Consider the following 16,989-nt stretch of genomic DNA (forward strand, 5'->3'; position numbering starts at 1 on the left):
AGTATTATACATTTTTTTAATTAGTGAAGGCAGACATCTTTAAATCATTCTATTCTTCCTTTGAAGTAATTTGAAAATATGACTGCTTAATACTAAAATATGTTCTGGAAAGCTTTGAACGTTCTTGTTGACAGTGCTAACATGTACATAAGTCTTGTACATAAGCAGCAATGTTTGAATATGTTTGGCACAGTGAGTGCACAGGGGGTCTGGGAGTTAACAGGTGTATTAGAGGCCATCAACAAAACCTGTTCCAGCATAAATCTGCACACACTCTGAGTGCTTGCCTGGCTTGAGAGCCCCAGAGCTTTTGAGTGCGTGCAAACAGAGGAAAACTAGTAAATCTTTCCTGCTGTTGTGGACATGAAGTGAATAGCTACAGTGTAAGGAAGCTGAATTAGAATTGGACCGCCTTTATATCAAGCCATTAATTGTAACAGCATTCACTGCTAATGTTCCCATTTTCACCTCCCCTTTTAGGTCCTACAGTTGTCTGTTCTTTCCCAGAATCTCTTGGAGTAAATGCAATATCTGTAGTTTTGTGGGCTGTTAATGTGTCTGTATAATGGGAACGGTTGTGGACAGCCACTGTTGGCAGTATGCTCAAGCAGGATTGAGACTGATCCCACTCTCAGGTATTCTGACTTATTGCAGTTTTAAGTTGTCTGATTTTAAGGGCTTTGGTAAATGTGATTTGTTAACACAGAGATTGAGTAGAGATATTCTTTTAAGTAAATCTTGCTAAAGAGAACATTATTGTAATATTGTAGCACAGCATAATTTAACGTCAACTATTGAGTGAATTCATTAAATAGTTGAGCCACTTTTGCATGTGATATTTCAGTGCAAAAAGTTGTGTCTTATTGATGAACCATGCACAATACAATTTAGAAAAGAACCATTTATGCTGGCTGTGGCATGCATACTTAAATTATATCATTGTCATATTTTTCAGTATTTCTCATTTCTATGCGAAAGGGCTTATTATCAATGCAGCGTTTATATACAAAAATCAGCACTCTTTTTCTGGCACAATTAATGAAGCGTTTTACCACCTGCAGACTGAAGGCTTTAAACTGAATTCATTTTCTAGTGATCATGGCACTAAGAGAATTTTAATCGTGCATATATCTTGATGAGCAGTGTAGTCGAGTGTACTTTCAGCATTTGAAACAGACGATTCAGGAGCCTGAATTGCAATGACGGAGTGATGCTGTGCAGTCCCAGAAAAGTATGCTAGATCTGGTGGTCTGCTTCATTATTCTTAATCTAGTACTCAGAACCGACCTTTTGCACAGGACAAAATGCATTCAGCATGTTTTGGCCATTTGCACCTTTACATGAATTTCATTAGTCCTTTAGATAATCAGGTACTGAAACAACGCAGATAGCACATTCAAATAAACACTATCAATGGCAGCAATTCATTCTTAGGTGCCTTTGGTTGTTTGCAACACCATATTCAACTCTCTTGCATTTTTTTTTTCCTGGTTCTCGTTTGTAAGTTGGGCTTGAATCGAAATGACTTTGATACATTAACCTGACTGCACTTCGCTTCAATTGAATTCCTTTCAATCAACGAACACAATAAAAATAATCCATGGCTTTTATGACTTGTTGCTGTACTAAGTCTGGCTTCCCATGCTGATCAGACATCACTTTAAACCAGCCTCAATAACGGAATACATGCCTATCCAGCTCTGAGAAATGAAGGCCATTCGTCACAAGGATGGCAGTGTGAAATTAAAGCACATCTGGGGAATTTTTCCTCAGTGCTTGTGTAATTTTGAAGGGACATACAGTATGATTGTGCAGCCCTGTCTTAACTTGTCTGGCTCTCCCCTGTTAAGACTATTTGAGCCATCATAGAGTCTCACTGGTTGTAAAACAACAAGCAATCAAGACTTGTGAACAAGGCCCATAAAAGCGAGGTATGGGAATTGGTCGGTAAAGGTTGCCAATAGAGAAGCAAAGGAAAGGGGGAGAAATGCAGCCTGTAAATGGGAGAATGGGCCGAGGGATCCATAATTCATTTGAGGTGCAGACTGTATTGAGAGGCACTGATGTGTGAGAGAAATGGGCTGGCATTAGCTCAGACACGCTCTCAGCCATCAGTCACAGCCAGGGAAAAAAATAAAAATACAAATGTAAAGTAAATTATTTGCACACAATTCTGTTGGCTCTCATTATGACTGCTCCAAGTCAATAGGGAATTGCTGATTTAGACTGGAAGTTTTTTTTAGCATCATGTAGAAAATTGTGGTTGTATCTAGTATGAAACATGACTAGGGTGGTTCCTGTTTCCTTGGATGTCAGTTAATATTCTATATTATGTAGGTGTGGTTAGCCTACAGCAAATGTTATGACAGTTACCAAGATCTAAGCAAATTGAGAGAATCAAGTTCCACAATGTTTTGAAAGATGATTCCCTCAACATTTTATCCAACTGTTCATGTCGAAAAAGACCAATGAGCAGAAATTGAGAATTCTGTGCACAGACACACACTCTGAAGTCTGTCCAAGAAAGTGAGATTGTCAAAAATGACTGCTCTTCTGCAAAAAAACCAAAATAATAATAATAATTAAATATTATTTTTTGGTCTCCCAACCTGATCAGACTGGTCTGTTGTGTTGTTTTAGAGGATTTGGGCACATTTCAACTGATCATGCTGTGAAACTTGCTGAACACCAGCTTGGCCAGACTGGGAGACTAGTAACCAACCGAGATTGGTTTAAGATAGGGTTGGAGGTTAAGCTGGGACTCCAGTAGACTAGCTTGGCCACAAAGATTTTTAGGTGCTGATGGACCAGTCATGAAGCTTATGAAGCTGGTTTACCGGCATGTTTCTCATTAACTTAACTTGCTTGTTAAGAAGCCTGGTTTAGACACCAAACATCTTATGCAGGAATCCAACATCCTAAACAAACACATGCTGGTGACCAGCAATGCTGGTCTTATCATTAGGGAGATAATTGCACAATAGGTTTGCAACAAAGCTGTACAGCCTATTTAAGCAAATTGTGGAGGAATCTATAACCAGAGCAGTTCTTTTAAAAGAGATTGTGTCATTGTCATGAGTTCAGGGCTGCATATGTGTAGTAGCAGAAAGTAGTTTAACAGACTGCTTTAGTATTGATATGCTGGAGACTGATACACCTCATTCTGTCAGGTGTATCTCAGACTTAACGTGATTGATGTGGACTGACAGAATGGGTTGTGAACCAGGCTTGGTGTGCAGAGGCATGGCCGAGGACTGCCTGCTTAATCACAATTCCCAAAGCTGAGAAATTGGCACATCATTACCTCTGAGGATGGCCTATATTTAGACAGGAGCCAAAAAAAAAAAAAAAAGAAAAGTAAAAGGAAATGTAGCCTAGCACCAGCCAGTATACACCCACACAGAGATATACACACAGCCAATGTTTCCATTCCTGCGTGATTAGTGGAGGCTATGCCAAAGGATAGGGTCAGACACCCATATATTTTCTGTCTATTTTGCAGAAATTTAACTGAACTTGTGAAGTTTCGTATATGCAGTAGAAACTCTCCAACCAGGCTGGTCAGTTTCAATATACAGTACCCCACTTAAACTTTAAAATGTAGCTTGAAGTGGCTAAATCATTTAAATTAGTCATTCAGTTTTGTAAATGAAAAGCAGACGGTGGTGTACTTGACAAGTTATTTTGTTAAATGAAATCAATTTGCAATGTATTGTGGCTCTTCAATCTGCATTGGTCGCCAGTCACACCACCAAACTTAGAATCTCTTGCTCACTCAGCTGCTAATAAAATGAAAATGCAACAAATGACTGCCCTTGATCTAAAGTAGCTTATCAGTCAGAATCTTTTTTTATTGACAGCCACATTACTCAGGGCCAGAACTAACTGCACTGTTACACTTACATGCCATCATCTTGGAATAGTACTATCATAAATTACAGTGATGTCTCCCTGATGCCTTTGTAGGGTTCAAACCTGCAGCCTTACAGGTACCAGTCCTGGTTGGTAACTGGGCTAAACCTCTCCGTTTGTCCGCTCTATGCGCTGTAGTCACATCTTTGAATGCTTGTCCAGATAACATCATCTGTCCACAACTGAAACATACTCTATGCAATTATATGAATTCAAAACTTTGAGGTAAGCAAGCTCGATATCACACGTTCTGAAATGTCAGAAATCTAACTCCTAACTAGGGCAGGGTTTTGATACAGATTTCCCAATTCTATTCCAATTCACAAGCTCTCAATTTGATTTGATTCCGATTAGATATCGATTCATATGGGTATATTCAGTGACGTCCCTTTTGCTCACAAATGACAGAAATGATTTCCCAGCTAATGCTGTTACATGCATACAGGGGACCTCCTAACTAGGCACATTACAAAAATATACATTTTATGTTCTAATTTCTAATATCTCTGAACATCTGTAAATGAGTGCATTTTAATGAGAGAGGACATAAATGGCTTTATGTCATCTGTGCCATGCATGATTACAATTAAATGTTTATTTTTAGATGTTTTAGATCAACATTTGACCGTAGAGAACAGAAAGGGTTTTAAAAGAGACATTATTCAATGACAAATATGTCATTCCGTCTTTGGACACACAGAACAACTTTTATTCTCAACACGTACTGAAAGCATCTCGCTGCTGAATATTTAACCAATATACTACACATATATTGGTGAGTTAAATTTAACCAAGTGAAGTCGTTTTTTTATTTGTACAGAATAATGCTATTCGCAACATGCATCGTTTCCTTTTCTCCCCAATTTTGGCGTGACCAATTCGCAATGCGCTCTATGTCCTTGTGGTGGCATAGTGACTCGCCTCAATCCGGGTGGCGGATCACGAATCTCAGTTACCTCCCACATTACCACGGAGACCTAGCGTGTGGAGGCTCACCCTATTCTCTGTGGCGTCAACTCACAACTCACTACACGCCCTACCGAGAAAAACACATTATAGCGACAACAAGGAGGTCTACCTACCCTAGCAACTGGGCCAATTTGTTGCTTAGGAAGCCTGACTGGTCACGTGGCGCTCCATACTTAACTTTTGTTTGATCTGACAATTCCTCGTTTACACAGTGGCAGCGGTCTGCTAAATATGACCTGAACTATGCTAATGCAAATACATAAATACCAACATAATTCTCAAGCTTATTCAAAAGAATGTCATGATCTATGGTGTCGAAGCACTATGATCTAAAAACACTAGAAGAGAAATGCAGCGGTGATCAGATGAAAAAACTAAATCTGATAAGTGCAGTCTGTACTATAACGGGGCCTAAATTCTGACAGAAATTGTTAATATAAACTATTTCTTTGTAGAAATGAACATAGTCGGGAGGACCTTTTCTAGTATTTTCGACATAAATGGGAAATTTGAAATTGGTTTCTAGTTAGTTAATTTTCCAGGCTCAAGCTGTGGCTTCTTAACCTTTTCATGAGTAGGGTCTAAATTCCTCTGCTGTACATCCTGGAGACAATTATTTTTGCACGTGACATTGCACAGCCGGTAGAGGGGCAGAGTTTAGAAGAGGATATTTTTATTATTATTTTATTAAAATGTTTGATTTCTTATTAAAAAAAAAATACTGTATATAATATAGTAAACATGTTAACAAATGGATTATGTCTGCTGTTCTATTTTTGTTTTATTTTGTTTTTGTTGCTGTAAAAATAAATGAACAAATAATATAAGCAGTCCGATTTGCCTATGCACTGTTTCACATCTGTGTGTGTGTGTTACACACTAATGTAAACAGACTTGACTGCTTGAATGGATAATTGCACCCGATCAGCATGTTTTCACTGTGAGTATACAGGTTTTAAACTTCTTGGTGCTTTTGTGATAGTTTGGCTGACTCTTTCAGAAAACAAACATATTATTTGTCGGAAAAGACTGTGTGAATGAACCGCATCTGCACCTAATAAGCAGACGTGGCTGCATGCATGGGAAGATCGCGTTTAGATGCGATGGCTGTGCATATATAAGCTGTGAACTGTTATTGTGGTACTTTGATGACAATATAGCTGTTTGTTACATAAAATAAACATATTATGTGCTTGAAAGGACTCTTTGAGTAGCTGTTTGTTTGACGAATGACTTCGTCTTCTCTTTCTCACTGACTTCCACTAGTGTTCGGATGCATGTCTATAACTCATTAAACTTCTAATTCCTTAAATGTATCACATGTGAAACCCTCACTGCTGACATAAGAAGCTATAGAACACATGTGGCATGCAATGCAGGAAGATATAACATGAGCGGATGCCATGAGTTACCGCAGTTGTTTGTTTGTTGTTGTTGTTATGGTTCTTGAGCGGCGAAGGTTTGAGATCTATTTGAATCCCTCACGCAATTGTTTGCTGTTGTTTTGGTGGTTCCTGATCAGCAGAGGTTTGAGATTGATACAATAATCTGTGTAAAACACAGAGGAGAAGACAAATGCATGCAATCGAAATACGAGATGTAGACAGGCAGAGAAAAAGAAAAAAAGAGAAAAAAACAGGTAAACACGGTGATATACACACAGTCAAAGCAGTAGAAAAGCAGGGGAAAACGAAGCACACAGTAAAATAGCAAAGGATAAAATGATAAACGTAGAGGAATAAGCAATGCTAAGCAGGCTAGCAAGCTACAGTAATGCCAAATATACTGTATACAGTATTTTAGTCGCATAATGCAGAATTTGGTTGCAAGTGTGAGTGATTTCCTCTCATTGTAGTGGAGGGTTGCGCATAGAGTAAAAGATCGATTTTGGGATTTAAGAAATGATATATTGCAAAATCGATATTTCTACCCACCCCTATTTATAACTCTACTTAGTGACAATTTAGTCCCTGCATGTTTGTGTGCTTTTGATCAAGTAATTCCGTGTATGTTGAGCTGTGCGGTGACGGTATTCACAATCATTTTTATTTTATCTTTTGGGCAGATGTTTAAAGAAATTATTGCCAAATGGGTTTTATGTCATGAATAATGCATTACTGGACCCCAGGGTTGATTGACGACTTGTATTTCATGCTTGGTGGACCAGTTAATTTAGGAAGCATTGCAGAAACCTATTATTATTTTTGATTTTGAAATTCTATAAAAATACTGAATTAGATTGTCAATGGACACAGGTTGCAGTCTTGTGATTTTGGAAACAGACACCATGTCTCTTCATTTACAATTCTTGCATGCTGCGTTATGATGTTAATCCCATTGTCCTGTTGTTGTAAGATATTTGGATAGTGGGAATGGTTTAGGTTTCTTTGTGCCATACAAGCTTTGTTGAGTTGGGATTTGGCACAGCTTTGGCAAAATATTAGACATCATTAATTCAGATCAAGATTTGGATTACTGGATTATTCTGTAAGATCATGATTGTGCACTGCTTGTTCTGTCTCTTATTACTGATTTACACTTTCTTTAACCTCCCTGTGGATAGTGTAATGAATGGAATGGAATGAACTTTGGAACAGCAGGGGGAAGTGATGTATTTTGGATATTTTCTCTGTCATTCCAGCTGTGTCTGAGCAGCTGTGGCCATTGGTACTCTACTGTTTGGCATGTTGTGTTGGGAAGTCCGATTCATTTTAGTGAACTGGCTCATTTGGACTCATTTATGTAAATCGGGGTGATTTCTAGCTTTATTTTTTTGTGCCAGATTAACCAACTACATTGAATACAGAAATGCTAGAGTTTTAAGTAGCTTCCCAAACAATGTGCTGAATGTGAACACAACTTTGTTTCCAAATGGACTCATAAAAATATGTGCACCCTGCCCATTAACTTTCTGTGGGCATGCCATCTGTGGGTAGTGTGAGAGTAGTGGTGGATCTGCACAGAGTTTTATGTTGTTGCCATTAAAGCATTGTTCAAATCATCTACATTCAGACTGACAAAGCAAAGGAACGTCTGGCTCCTGTTGTATTAGTGCCACTGGAAAAGCCACAGTGTCTGGTGTAGACCTCTGTATGCGGAATGTAAATGTGTCTTAGAAATAAAACAGTGTAAAGGTTGTGTGGGTATTGGATTGAGATGAGGTCATTGAAGACGGGAGAATTAGTGGCAAACATGCAAGCCCACATACATATAACACAAAGGTTATGTGAATATTGAATTTTGATGAGGTCATTGTTGTTGGGGGGGAATAACACACACACAGAGTGACACACATACACAACACACCTGCTCTGGCCTGTTATATCTCCCTGCAGACAACCTTAACCTTTCGCCAGGATTCATTGGGCAATTTAGCCCAATGACATAATGTGTTATGATGGGCAATCAGGCCTGACTACTGCTGTCTCATAAAGCTAATGAAATCAATAGCTGTGGAAGTGTACATTTAACCTAATGTCTTTCACTACAGTGCTTTTCCTGCATTGAAATTCAAATTTGCTTCGGTGGCCAAAAATGTCATTTAATTATGATTGTCGTCATCTCTCATTCTGCGTCCTTATTTTAGCAGCAAAGCACTCCAAAAGTGTTAAAATGGTGTTATAAATTAAAAAAAATTAAAAATAAAACTCTTTAAAAAATGTAATGTATTGTTATTGATTCCAGCCCAATGTTTTGGTAACAACAGCAAAAATAAAGACAAAAAACGGAATCTCTACTAAATATTTGTATGACTTAAAATCTAGCTAAAATAAATAAATACATTAGTTTTTCATCCATACATTTCTTTACAGTACACCTAATTAGACATAAAGATGCCATAAGATTGTGATTTCACATGGACCTGAAAAATTGTATGTTTTAATTTAAATGATATCAAGCTCTCTGTATTTTTGTCTAAATATAAGAAACCAGCGAATAAATAACTGACGATCCTACAGTTGCCGCACAGATCTAAGCCTGCCTGGTAGACATCTCGTGTTGGATGAAAGAACATCATCTCCAACTCAACCTTGCTAAAGCCGAGCTTCTTGTGATTCCAGCGAGCCCAGCAGTTCTGCACAAATTCATTCAAGACAGCCAGAAATCTTGGGGCTGTGTTTGACGATCAGCTAAACTTCAGACCACGTTGCAAGGATTGCCAGATCATGCAGATTTGCTCTGTACAAGATCAGGAAAATTAGGCCCTTCCTATCGGAGCATGCCACACAACTCCTTGTCCAGGAACTTGTGCTTTCCAGGGTGGACCACTGCAATGGTCTTCTGGCAGGCCTTCCTGCATGTACAGTCAAACCTCTGCAAATGATCCAGAATGCAGCAGCACAATTGGTCTTCAACGAGCCGAAAAGAGCTCATGTCACAGCTATTCATAAAACTGCACTGGCTGCCAGTGGTTGCTCGCATTAATGCTTTCTTACAGAACAACCACCAGCTGTGCACCCCCCTATCTACACTCACTACATCAGGTCTATGTGCCCTCCAGAATTTGCATTCATTGGGTGAATGGAACCTCATAGTACCATCTCAAATAAGCAAAAAATCACTGTCCAGGACTTTCACATCAACTGTTACTCGCTGGTGGAATGACCTGCCAAAATCCACTCGAGCAGCTGGTTATCTAACATCCTTCAAAAAGCATCTAAAGACACATCTAAAGACACATATCTTCTGTGAGCACTTGACCCAATCCCTTTAGTCTTTTATATATATATTGTCCTCCTTGCTTGGGGTACTTCTCTAAACAATTTTGAAACTTGAATGATTCACTTCTCTTGTTCTCATTTGTAAGTCGCTTTGGATAAATGCATCTCCTAAATGAATAAATGTTAATGTAGATAACTGGGATAGCTAAATTTGGAATAGGATTTATTATGATGACTTTCCATACTGGGATATGACAGTCGATTTAATAAAACATTAAATAAATGAATTCAAACAAACACGGCATACGCTTGGCCTTTAAAGCTGCACAGCAATATGTTGACCCAGATACAATGAGTAAGAAAAGCACAGTCATTGGAAAGTCACTGTGTTTCTGAAATAAAGATTTATTGTGTCTTTAGATCTTTATATTGATCTCAATCAAATGTATTATGCTATAATAATAAAAGCAAAATTTATAAGAAAATTTGTAAAATACTATAATGCTCTTTAAAATATTTCTGCCCACCTTTATTATAAACTGTACCATATTAGATATGGATTTGGACCGTGCAGGGTTTGATATGGTAATGTTGTTTCCCTGAGGGTGTTTAAAGAAAAAATGGAGTGAAAAAAGGCAGTTGCTGCTTCCTATAGATATACCTCCTATTAACATTCACATTAATATTCCCACATTCAGCCCTGCCATTGTGAAAACCAAACATCCACACTCAATAATAAAAAAAAATGTAAAATCTCAGGAGCAATTTTACATTGATTTATGTTTGCATAATGTATATTAAAATATATATATAATTTTATCCAGAGGGGGTTTGAGTCGCAGAAACTCAAAATGTGGATTACTTTGCATCTATATAAAAACATGTTAGACCAACAATAGTCCCCCAAATGTTGTCCCAATTAGTCTTACAGAGTTGAATGAACAATTTCACATTGAACAATGTTACTGATTTGCAAGTCTCCAGCAAGCATTGCAACATGAATAAATTGTGTGGTTAGTGTTACAAGCTTTTTTTTGCTGTTTGCTGACTTTATTCTGTTTTTGTTGTTTTTTGTTGCCATTGCTAGTCAATTGTTGTGTGGTGATGGTAGCTCTTCTTTTAAATGAATGATGTTTGTTGATTGTCAGCATTATTGTGGTTTGTGCGTTAATCATTGCGGCCTATTGTGTGTTTATGTCAAACAATTTTATGTACTGCCTTGCCTTGCAAGACACCTCTCTCTTCATAGGCAAAGATTGCAGTTAACGTCGTATAAAAGTGATTGAAATAGTGACAAAATGAAAGTTCTCATTTTGCCAACTGATTGTTGGCTGAGCAAGAAATTAGTCATTTTCTCAAGATTTTTGCCATTTAATGAACAAACAAATTCACATTGACTAAACTAAGCAATGTTACTGTGGACAATTAAGACTCAAAGATCCTGCTGAATTATGTTGCCTTGACTTTTTATGTTTGCTCAACAATTTTTATTTATTTATTTATTTTAGTGTGTCTGTGTTTTTATTCTCCTTTGCCCTGAATGTATAGCAGACTCCACTACCCTGCTAGTACAAATATATCATGTACAGGCATTGTTTTCATCTAAAAGAAAGTGTGAAGAAAAATGTAGACATATTTACAATATGAACTTATCTGTAATATGTCACTTAAGGTTCAGAATTAGTGATATATTGCCGATATATTGACTAGGCTGATTAATCTGCCAATATTTATCCATTTTAAGATATTCCCCAAAAAATGCATATTATCAGATGACCAATTAATATCTCTTGAGACATTTCCAAAATCTATCAACATAATTGTTAATGAATAATGCATTTTCTATAAAAAATTTCTACAACAACAAAAAAAATCACATTTTGAGTAAGTAAATAAGTTAATAAATAAGATAAAATAAAAGTTAATGTGTAATTACCACTTGCATCACTGAACGGAACTATAAAAATAAAAAACAATTTCAGAGAGTTTTCTCATATTCCTGCATCTGCCATTGGTCAAACAGATAATCCCATCCCAAACTCCCAGCATCCAGGCATTGCACTATTTGCTTTCTGGTAATTGAGGTTTTCGGAGCCTTATTGTAACTAGGGATGCACCGATCTGATACCTGGATCAGTATCGGCTCAGATACTGAAGCTTTTAGATGGATTGGGTATCAGTCCGTCGAGCCCGATCCAAATCTGATACTGTGTGTTTGTCATGTTTGTTACTGTCAAGCTCCAAAAATGACATAAAAGAACCATAAAAACACAATTAAAGTAGTTCATATGACTTATTCAAAGCCACTTGAAGATGGGCAATAGCTCTGTGAATCACAAAAGGCTGTTTAATAAGTAAATATACAGTATGCGCAGCGTTAGTGAATGGTGCTGCTCTAATGACACAAACTCACGCACATGCTGGTGATGCACTCCTTCACAGCGGTGCACAATATTTGAGCGCTACTCATGAACAGCATCTCAGATGTAGATGCTCAATAGTTCGGTTCACATATAATATGCATTTAGAACGGCATCGGAGGTGCATTTGACCAGAATTTGAATAAGAAGTGAATTCAACTGTGAACTTGCCTACAAACAGACACATACAGGAATTACTGGAGTTCAGAATGTCAAAATAAAAGCGTGATTTGTTTAAAAAGATTTAAATATATTACTGTTGTATTTAAAATGAAAAGTCAATAATAATATATTAATAACAATGTATTACTATTGTCATCATTAGTATTAGTTTACAATATATAACAATATTTAAGTTGAATGGGTTCCAAAAAATAACTGTGAAAGAAAAGTGGACTGATATCGTACAACTAAATTGAACAAAAAAGAGATCCAAAAGAAAAGTCCTGATGCAAGTTCCATCCATCCATCGTCAACCGCTTATCCTGTGTACAGGGTCACGGGGGGCTGGAGCCTATCCCAGCTAACATTGGGCGAAAGGCGGGGGACACCCTGGACAGGTCGCCAGTCCATCGCAGGGCCACACATAGACAGACATACACTCACACTCACCTCCAGGGCAATTTTTTTGGAGACCCTGATGCAAGTTGAAACATTAAAAAAAAAAATAATAATAAAAGGCAAAAATTAGATGCTGGTTTCTTTTCTACTGAAGACTTGAATTAATGTTAATTTTGTGCTACATTATCCGGTATACAAGTGAATAATAAAGTGTAATAAGCTATACATTTATATTGAAATAATGTGTAGTTAGAGGTTTGTGTTTCTTTACATATTCAAGAGCACAATTACTTCCAAATAATAATGTAAAGATATTATAAACTGATTATGCCATAAAACATCACTGGTATCGGCTTGTTATCGGTATCGGCCGATACTGAGATTTCTGATATTGGAATCGGAAGAGAAAAAGTGGTATCGCTGCATCCCTAATTGTAACTTAGTTTTGTTACTTTTGTATGACCAGTTCATTCTTTAGACATGTGATGTGTGTAGTCTTTTGTCATTTTCATTGATAATGAGTTTTATAAAAAGAAATGTATAATGCAGAATTTTGACTATAGGTTTATTTCTATTTGAGAGAGTATTGGTGTCAATGAGTGTACATTTGCATGCTGTATGTGCAAATGCATTGACAAGGCTGTGGATTTATTAAGATCTTGCCATCTGGTTAGTAGGCGGGTTAGAGAGAGAGAATGAGGATCAGGGTTGAGGAGGAGCAGGTGGAGTGGGCTATCAAATCTGTCCATGCCATAGAGCTGTAAATATGCTGTTAACAGCACACATCTTGCAATCAGTGCTCTTTCAACACATTAAGGCAAATCAAGAAATCTTAATCGTGCTCTTGGATAAGATGGCACGTAGTTTCAGTCATTCTTCAACCATTATTCCAGAGAGCTCACTCAAAAATGTAGACTCATCAGGCCCATAAATAAATTATGCCATGTGTTGCTTTTCATGTTTACATGTTTATGCGCATGAGTGTGTTTGTCTTCATGTGCTTTGAAGACTGAACAGTTTTTGATATTTTCCAGGGTTCCACAGGAATGAGGACATGAAGGCCATTGAAGTTCTGCCCATTCTTAAAGAGAAGGTGGCATTCTTATCAGGTGAGCCAACAAACCATTTGAGTCTGTAAAGGAAACATTTTCCTTCTTTCAGAAAATTTGGCTTCTGAATATTTTTTTTTTAATTAGATTCTTAAATCATTTAAAAATCATTTATTGCATTACAGCAGTTAAAGAAAAAAATCACACACAAACTGCTGCCTAATTGTCATAATGCAAAAAAATCATATATTACTTAAATTTCAAGGTTGAAATATGACATTTCTTGTCAGTGTACATGAGATTCACCCACATATCCAAGAAAAACATAACATATCTTTTTCAAAGCAGCATTTTTGTTTCATATAATATTGGATGCCATTTATTTAGACCCGTTCCCTTCATTTCCAAGGACCTGGATTTCTATGAATTTTAATGAGAGGAAACTTATTTGCTGTGACAGTCATTAAAACTCTCTCAGATATGTGAGCTCAAAGGCAGAGTGGCATCACTGGGGAAATGCAGTGATGATTGAGCTGGCTCCTGACCCAGATATCTTACCAATATCTTAATCTTTGGCAGGCCAACTTGCTTGTCGTCAGCTTAGCTTGCCTTAAGTACAGATAAAACTCATTTCCTACTTTGCCCTTTTCCACTTCTGTACTTAAAGGAAAGAGTTTAATGGAGGTTGGTATGCAATGACTCTATGAAGTAATTATATGACTGTATGCAATGAAGTATACAATAAAAATCAAATTCAGTATTTCACTGTGTCCTAATCAGACATGTTTTAACAAATTATCAGTGATAAGAAATATGTCCGTCCGCACTGTACGGCAAACTGCTCAGCAATTTGACACAATCAGAGCCAATCAGAAGATATTTGATAATGTACAGTTATGTGGAGAGGAATTTTCGACCAGTGAGATTTCACAGTAATTTCATGTGGGTGGGGCTTCTCAGTATGTCACCACAAAAATAGAAACAAAGCAATCAATAAAATGTCCTGGTGCTCTGCGGTTTTCGGTGTCACAACTGATTAGGAAAAAAATTATATTTTGATTCTTTCTTAAAGGGATAGTTCACTCAAAAATGAAATTTCTTTCATAATATGCTCACCCTACATTTATTTTGCAACGCCTCTCACCCACACTGCAACAGAATTTCCTTCACTGTTAAAGGAGAAAACAATAACATTGGAAAATTTAAATTAAAAAAAAAAAACAGATTAGTGTGGATGTGGTCTTTCTTTCAAATGTGGCACACAAAGGGAGTTGTTCTATTGAATATCTTGGTCAGTCCTTTCATTAAAATGTCAGTTGATAGTGCTTCGTTCTACACTCAGAGCCAAAAAGAACTTCGAAACAGCTGAGCAGTGACATACTGTTTGCAAACATTCAGACACTGGCCACACTGTTGTGGGAGGCGATTAGAGGAACATTTAAATATGAGGACGCTCAAGACTACATGTAAAACATATGACATATGTAAGGGGGTTAAGGGAAAGGAGGATGCGAGAACCGGCTTTGTAATATAAATAATAGTTTAATCATAAACTGAACCAAAAAACACCAACATAAACATACTGAGCAGCTGCCTGTCACTCTCTCTCTTTCGAACTGTTGTCACCGGCCACCATTATCCCTTGCGTGACCCTATAAGGCTGATTGGGGACCAGGCGTGTGTTGTTCCAGCCCGGCCCCACCCTCCTCCACTTTACAACATTAAAATGTGTTATCAATGACTTCATGCCTCATTCTATGAGATTAATTCAGATCAGTATAAGAAGCTGTGTTAACTACTCGATGATGATTTAAACTCATATACGTATATGCAGAAGATATTTTTGACATACATGGTGCTAATGTGCTAACACGCTATATGCAACCATAATGTGTGCCTATTACACTGTTACTGTAATTTATGATGACTGATACTGAAAATATGGGTGTGTAAAATTGTGTTAATGTGCAGAACACAGACAAAAGAATGATGACAGGCAGATATTACTTTGGACAGATGTGTGAATGGCTTTTGCTGCAGAAGGCACATGAGAGAGACAGCATTTCAAACAACAGTGAATGGGCACTTAAGAGTAATTGAGTAGATTTGATTCCTATTGTAGACTAATTAAACAAAAAAATAATAATTGCATGACAAGTTCTTGGAAATTATCTCTATGTGAACCATCGTAGAGATGTAGGTAAGTTTTCACCAGCTCACTGTTCACAGTTCACTCTACACGCTGGTGTGTTTATATTGACTGATCTTAACTGACTGAATTGGAATTAGCTGTCGGCCTCAAAGTAGGTGTAGCGCTAGGTCACAACTTGATGATATGGTCCAATGGAAAGCTGTTACATACCACCAAAACACCTTCTTTTTGCCTAGATTTTGTTCTAAATAATGTCACACCCATTCAATCTTAGATTCCATAGGAAGTGTGCTGGGGCCTTAAACATGTCGCCACAAATTGTAAACTCTTAAGGAATATAGATAACTTTGACTAGCATCTTTGCTACATATCACCGTTAGGTGGAACGCCCCTTTAAACAAAACTTTAAGTCAAGCAATTTTATATAGAAACAGCTTTTTTTGGTGTAGTTGACTATAGACTGTTTGGCTATAGTGATCCTAAACATCACTACTGTGTGTAGGTATAGTAGGTTAGTTGGATTTGTTGTGATCCTAAGATATAGCCATTGTCCTATTTTACAAATGCTTTGCTGACACACATGTTTGGAGAGGCTCTTTCATGTTCTCAGAGTTTAGCTGGAGATTTTCCAGAATCAGATATACAGGGTGCTTATATGTCCTGCAGGTGGAAGAGATCGTCGTGGAGGGCCAGTCCTCACATTTCCAGCCAGAAGTAACCATGACAGAATACGACAGGAGGACCTCAGACGACTCATTGCGTACCTCGCCGGCATCCCCAGGTACTACTTGCATGTGTGGGTCTTTGTCTGTGTGTAAATGTGTGTACCTATCATTCAACAAAATGTATAGCTGTTGTTGTAAAGGATCAGGTGCAGTCAGTGCAAAAGTTTAAGTATTGATCCCAAGGGAGCTACTGTAATAGTGAAGATACAGTCCAGTCAGCATAGTCCATGTCTCTTAACCATAAGCTGCTCAAGGAAATATAGTTCCGCAATTGGTCTATTTATGGTCAATTCATTTGAAATTGCCCATTCAGTGACAAGTGGTGATTTCTGATTGCATTGAAGTGTTTATCGTTGGATAATTCTCTGTTTCTTTGAAGTATTTAATTAAATATCACAGTTCTTTTCATGTTGACATTATTCGTTTTGCTTGCTGTCCTTGTTGAGAAGAGGTTTTTTTTTTACAAAAAAGACTTACTCTACATTAAATGAGGGACCCAAGATATAGCTAGGCTGCAGAATATTATAAAAGCATAAAGCA

The 16,989-nt window shown here is 37.4% G+C and overlaps 1 protein-coding gene across 1 annotated transcript in view; it reads left to right on the forward strand.

The window, feature by feature from the left end:
- LOC127657805 (triple functional domain protein-like) overlaps positions 1 to 16,989 on the forward strand; it is a 188,531-nt gene that overhangs the window by 53,269 nt on the left and 118,273 nt on the right. The window contains exons 3-4 of the mRNA XM_052146720.1: positions 13,558 to 13,632; positions 16,391 to 16,505. Coding sequence (XP_052002680.1) covers positions 13,558 to 13,632; positions 16,391 to 16,505 — 190 coding nt within the window. The remainder of the gene's footprint in view (positions 1 to 13,557; positions 13,633 to 16,390; positions 16,506 to 16,989) is intronic.

Source organism: Xyrauchen texanus, chromosome 17, assembly GCF_025860055.1.
Source record: "Xyrauchen texanus isolate HMW12.3.18 chromosome 17, RBS_HiC_50CHRs, whole genome shotgun sequence".
NCBI classification, from domain to species: Eukaryota; Metazoa; Chordata; class Actinopteri; order Cypriniformes; family Catostomidae; genus Xyrauchen; species Xyrauchen texanus.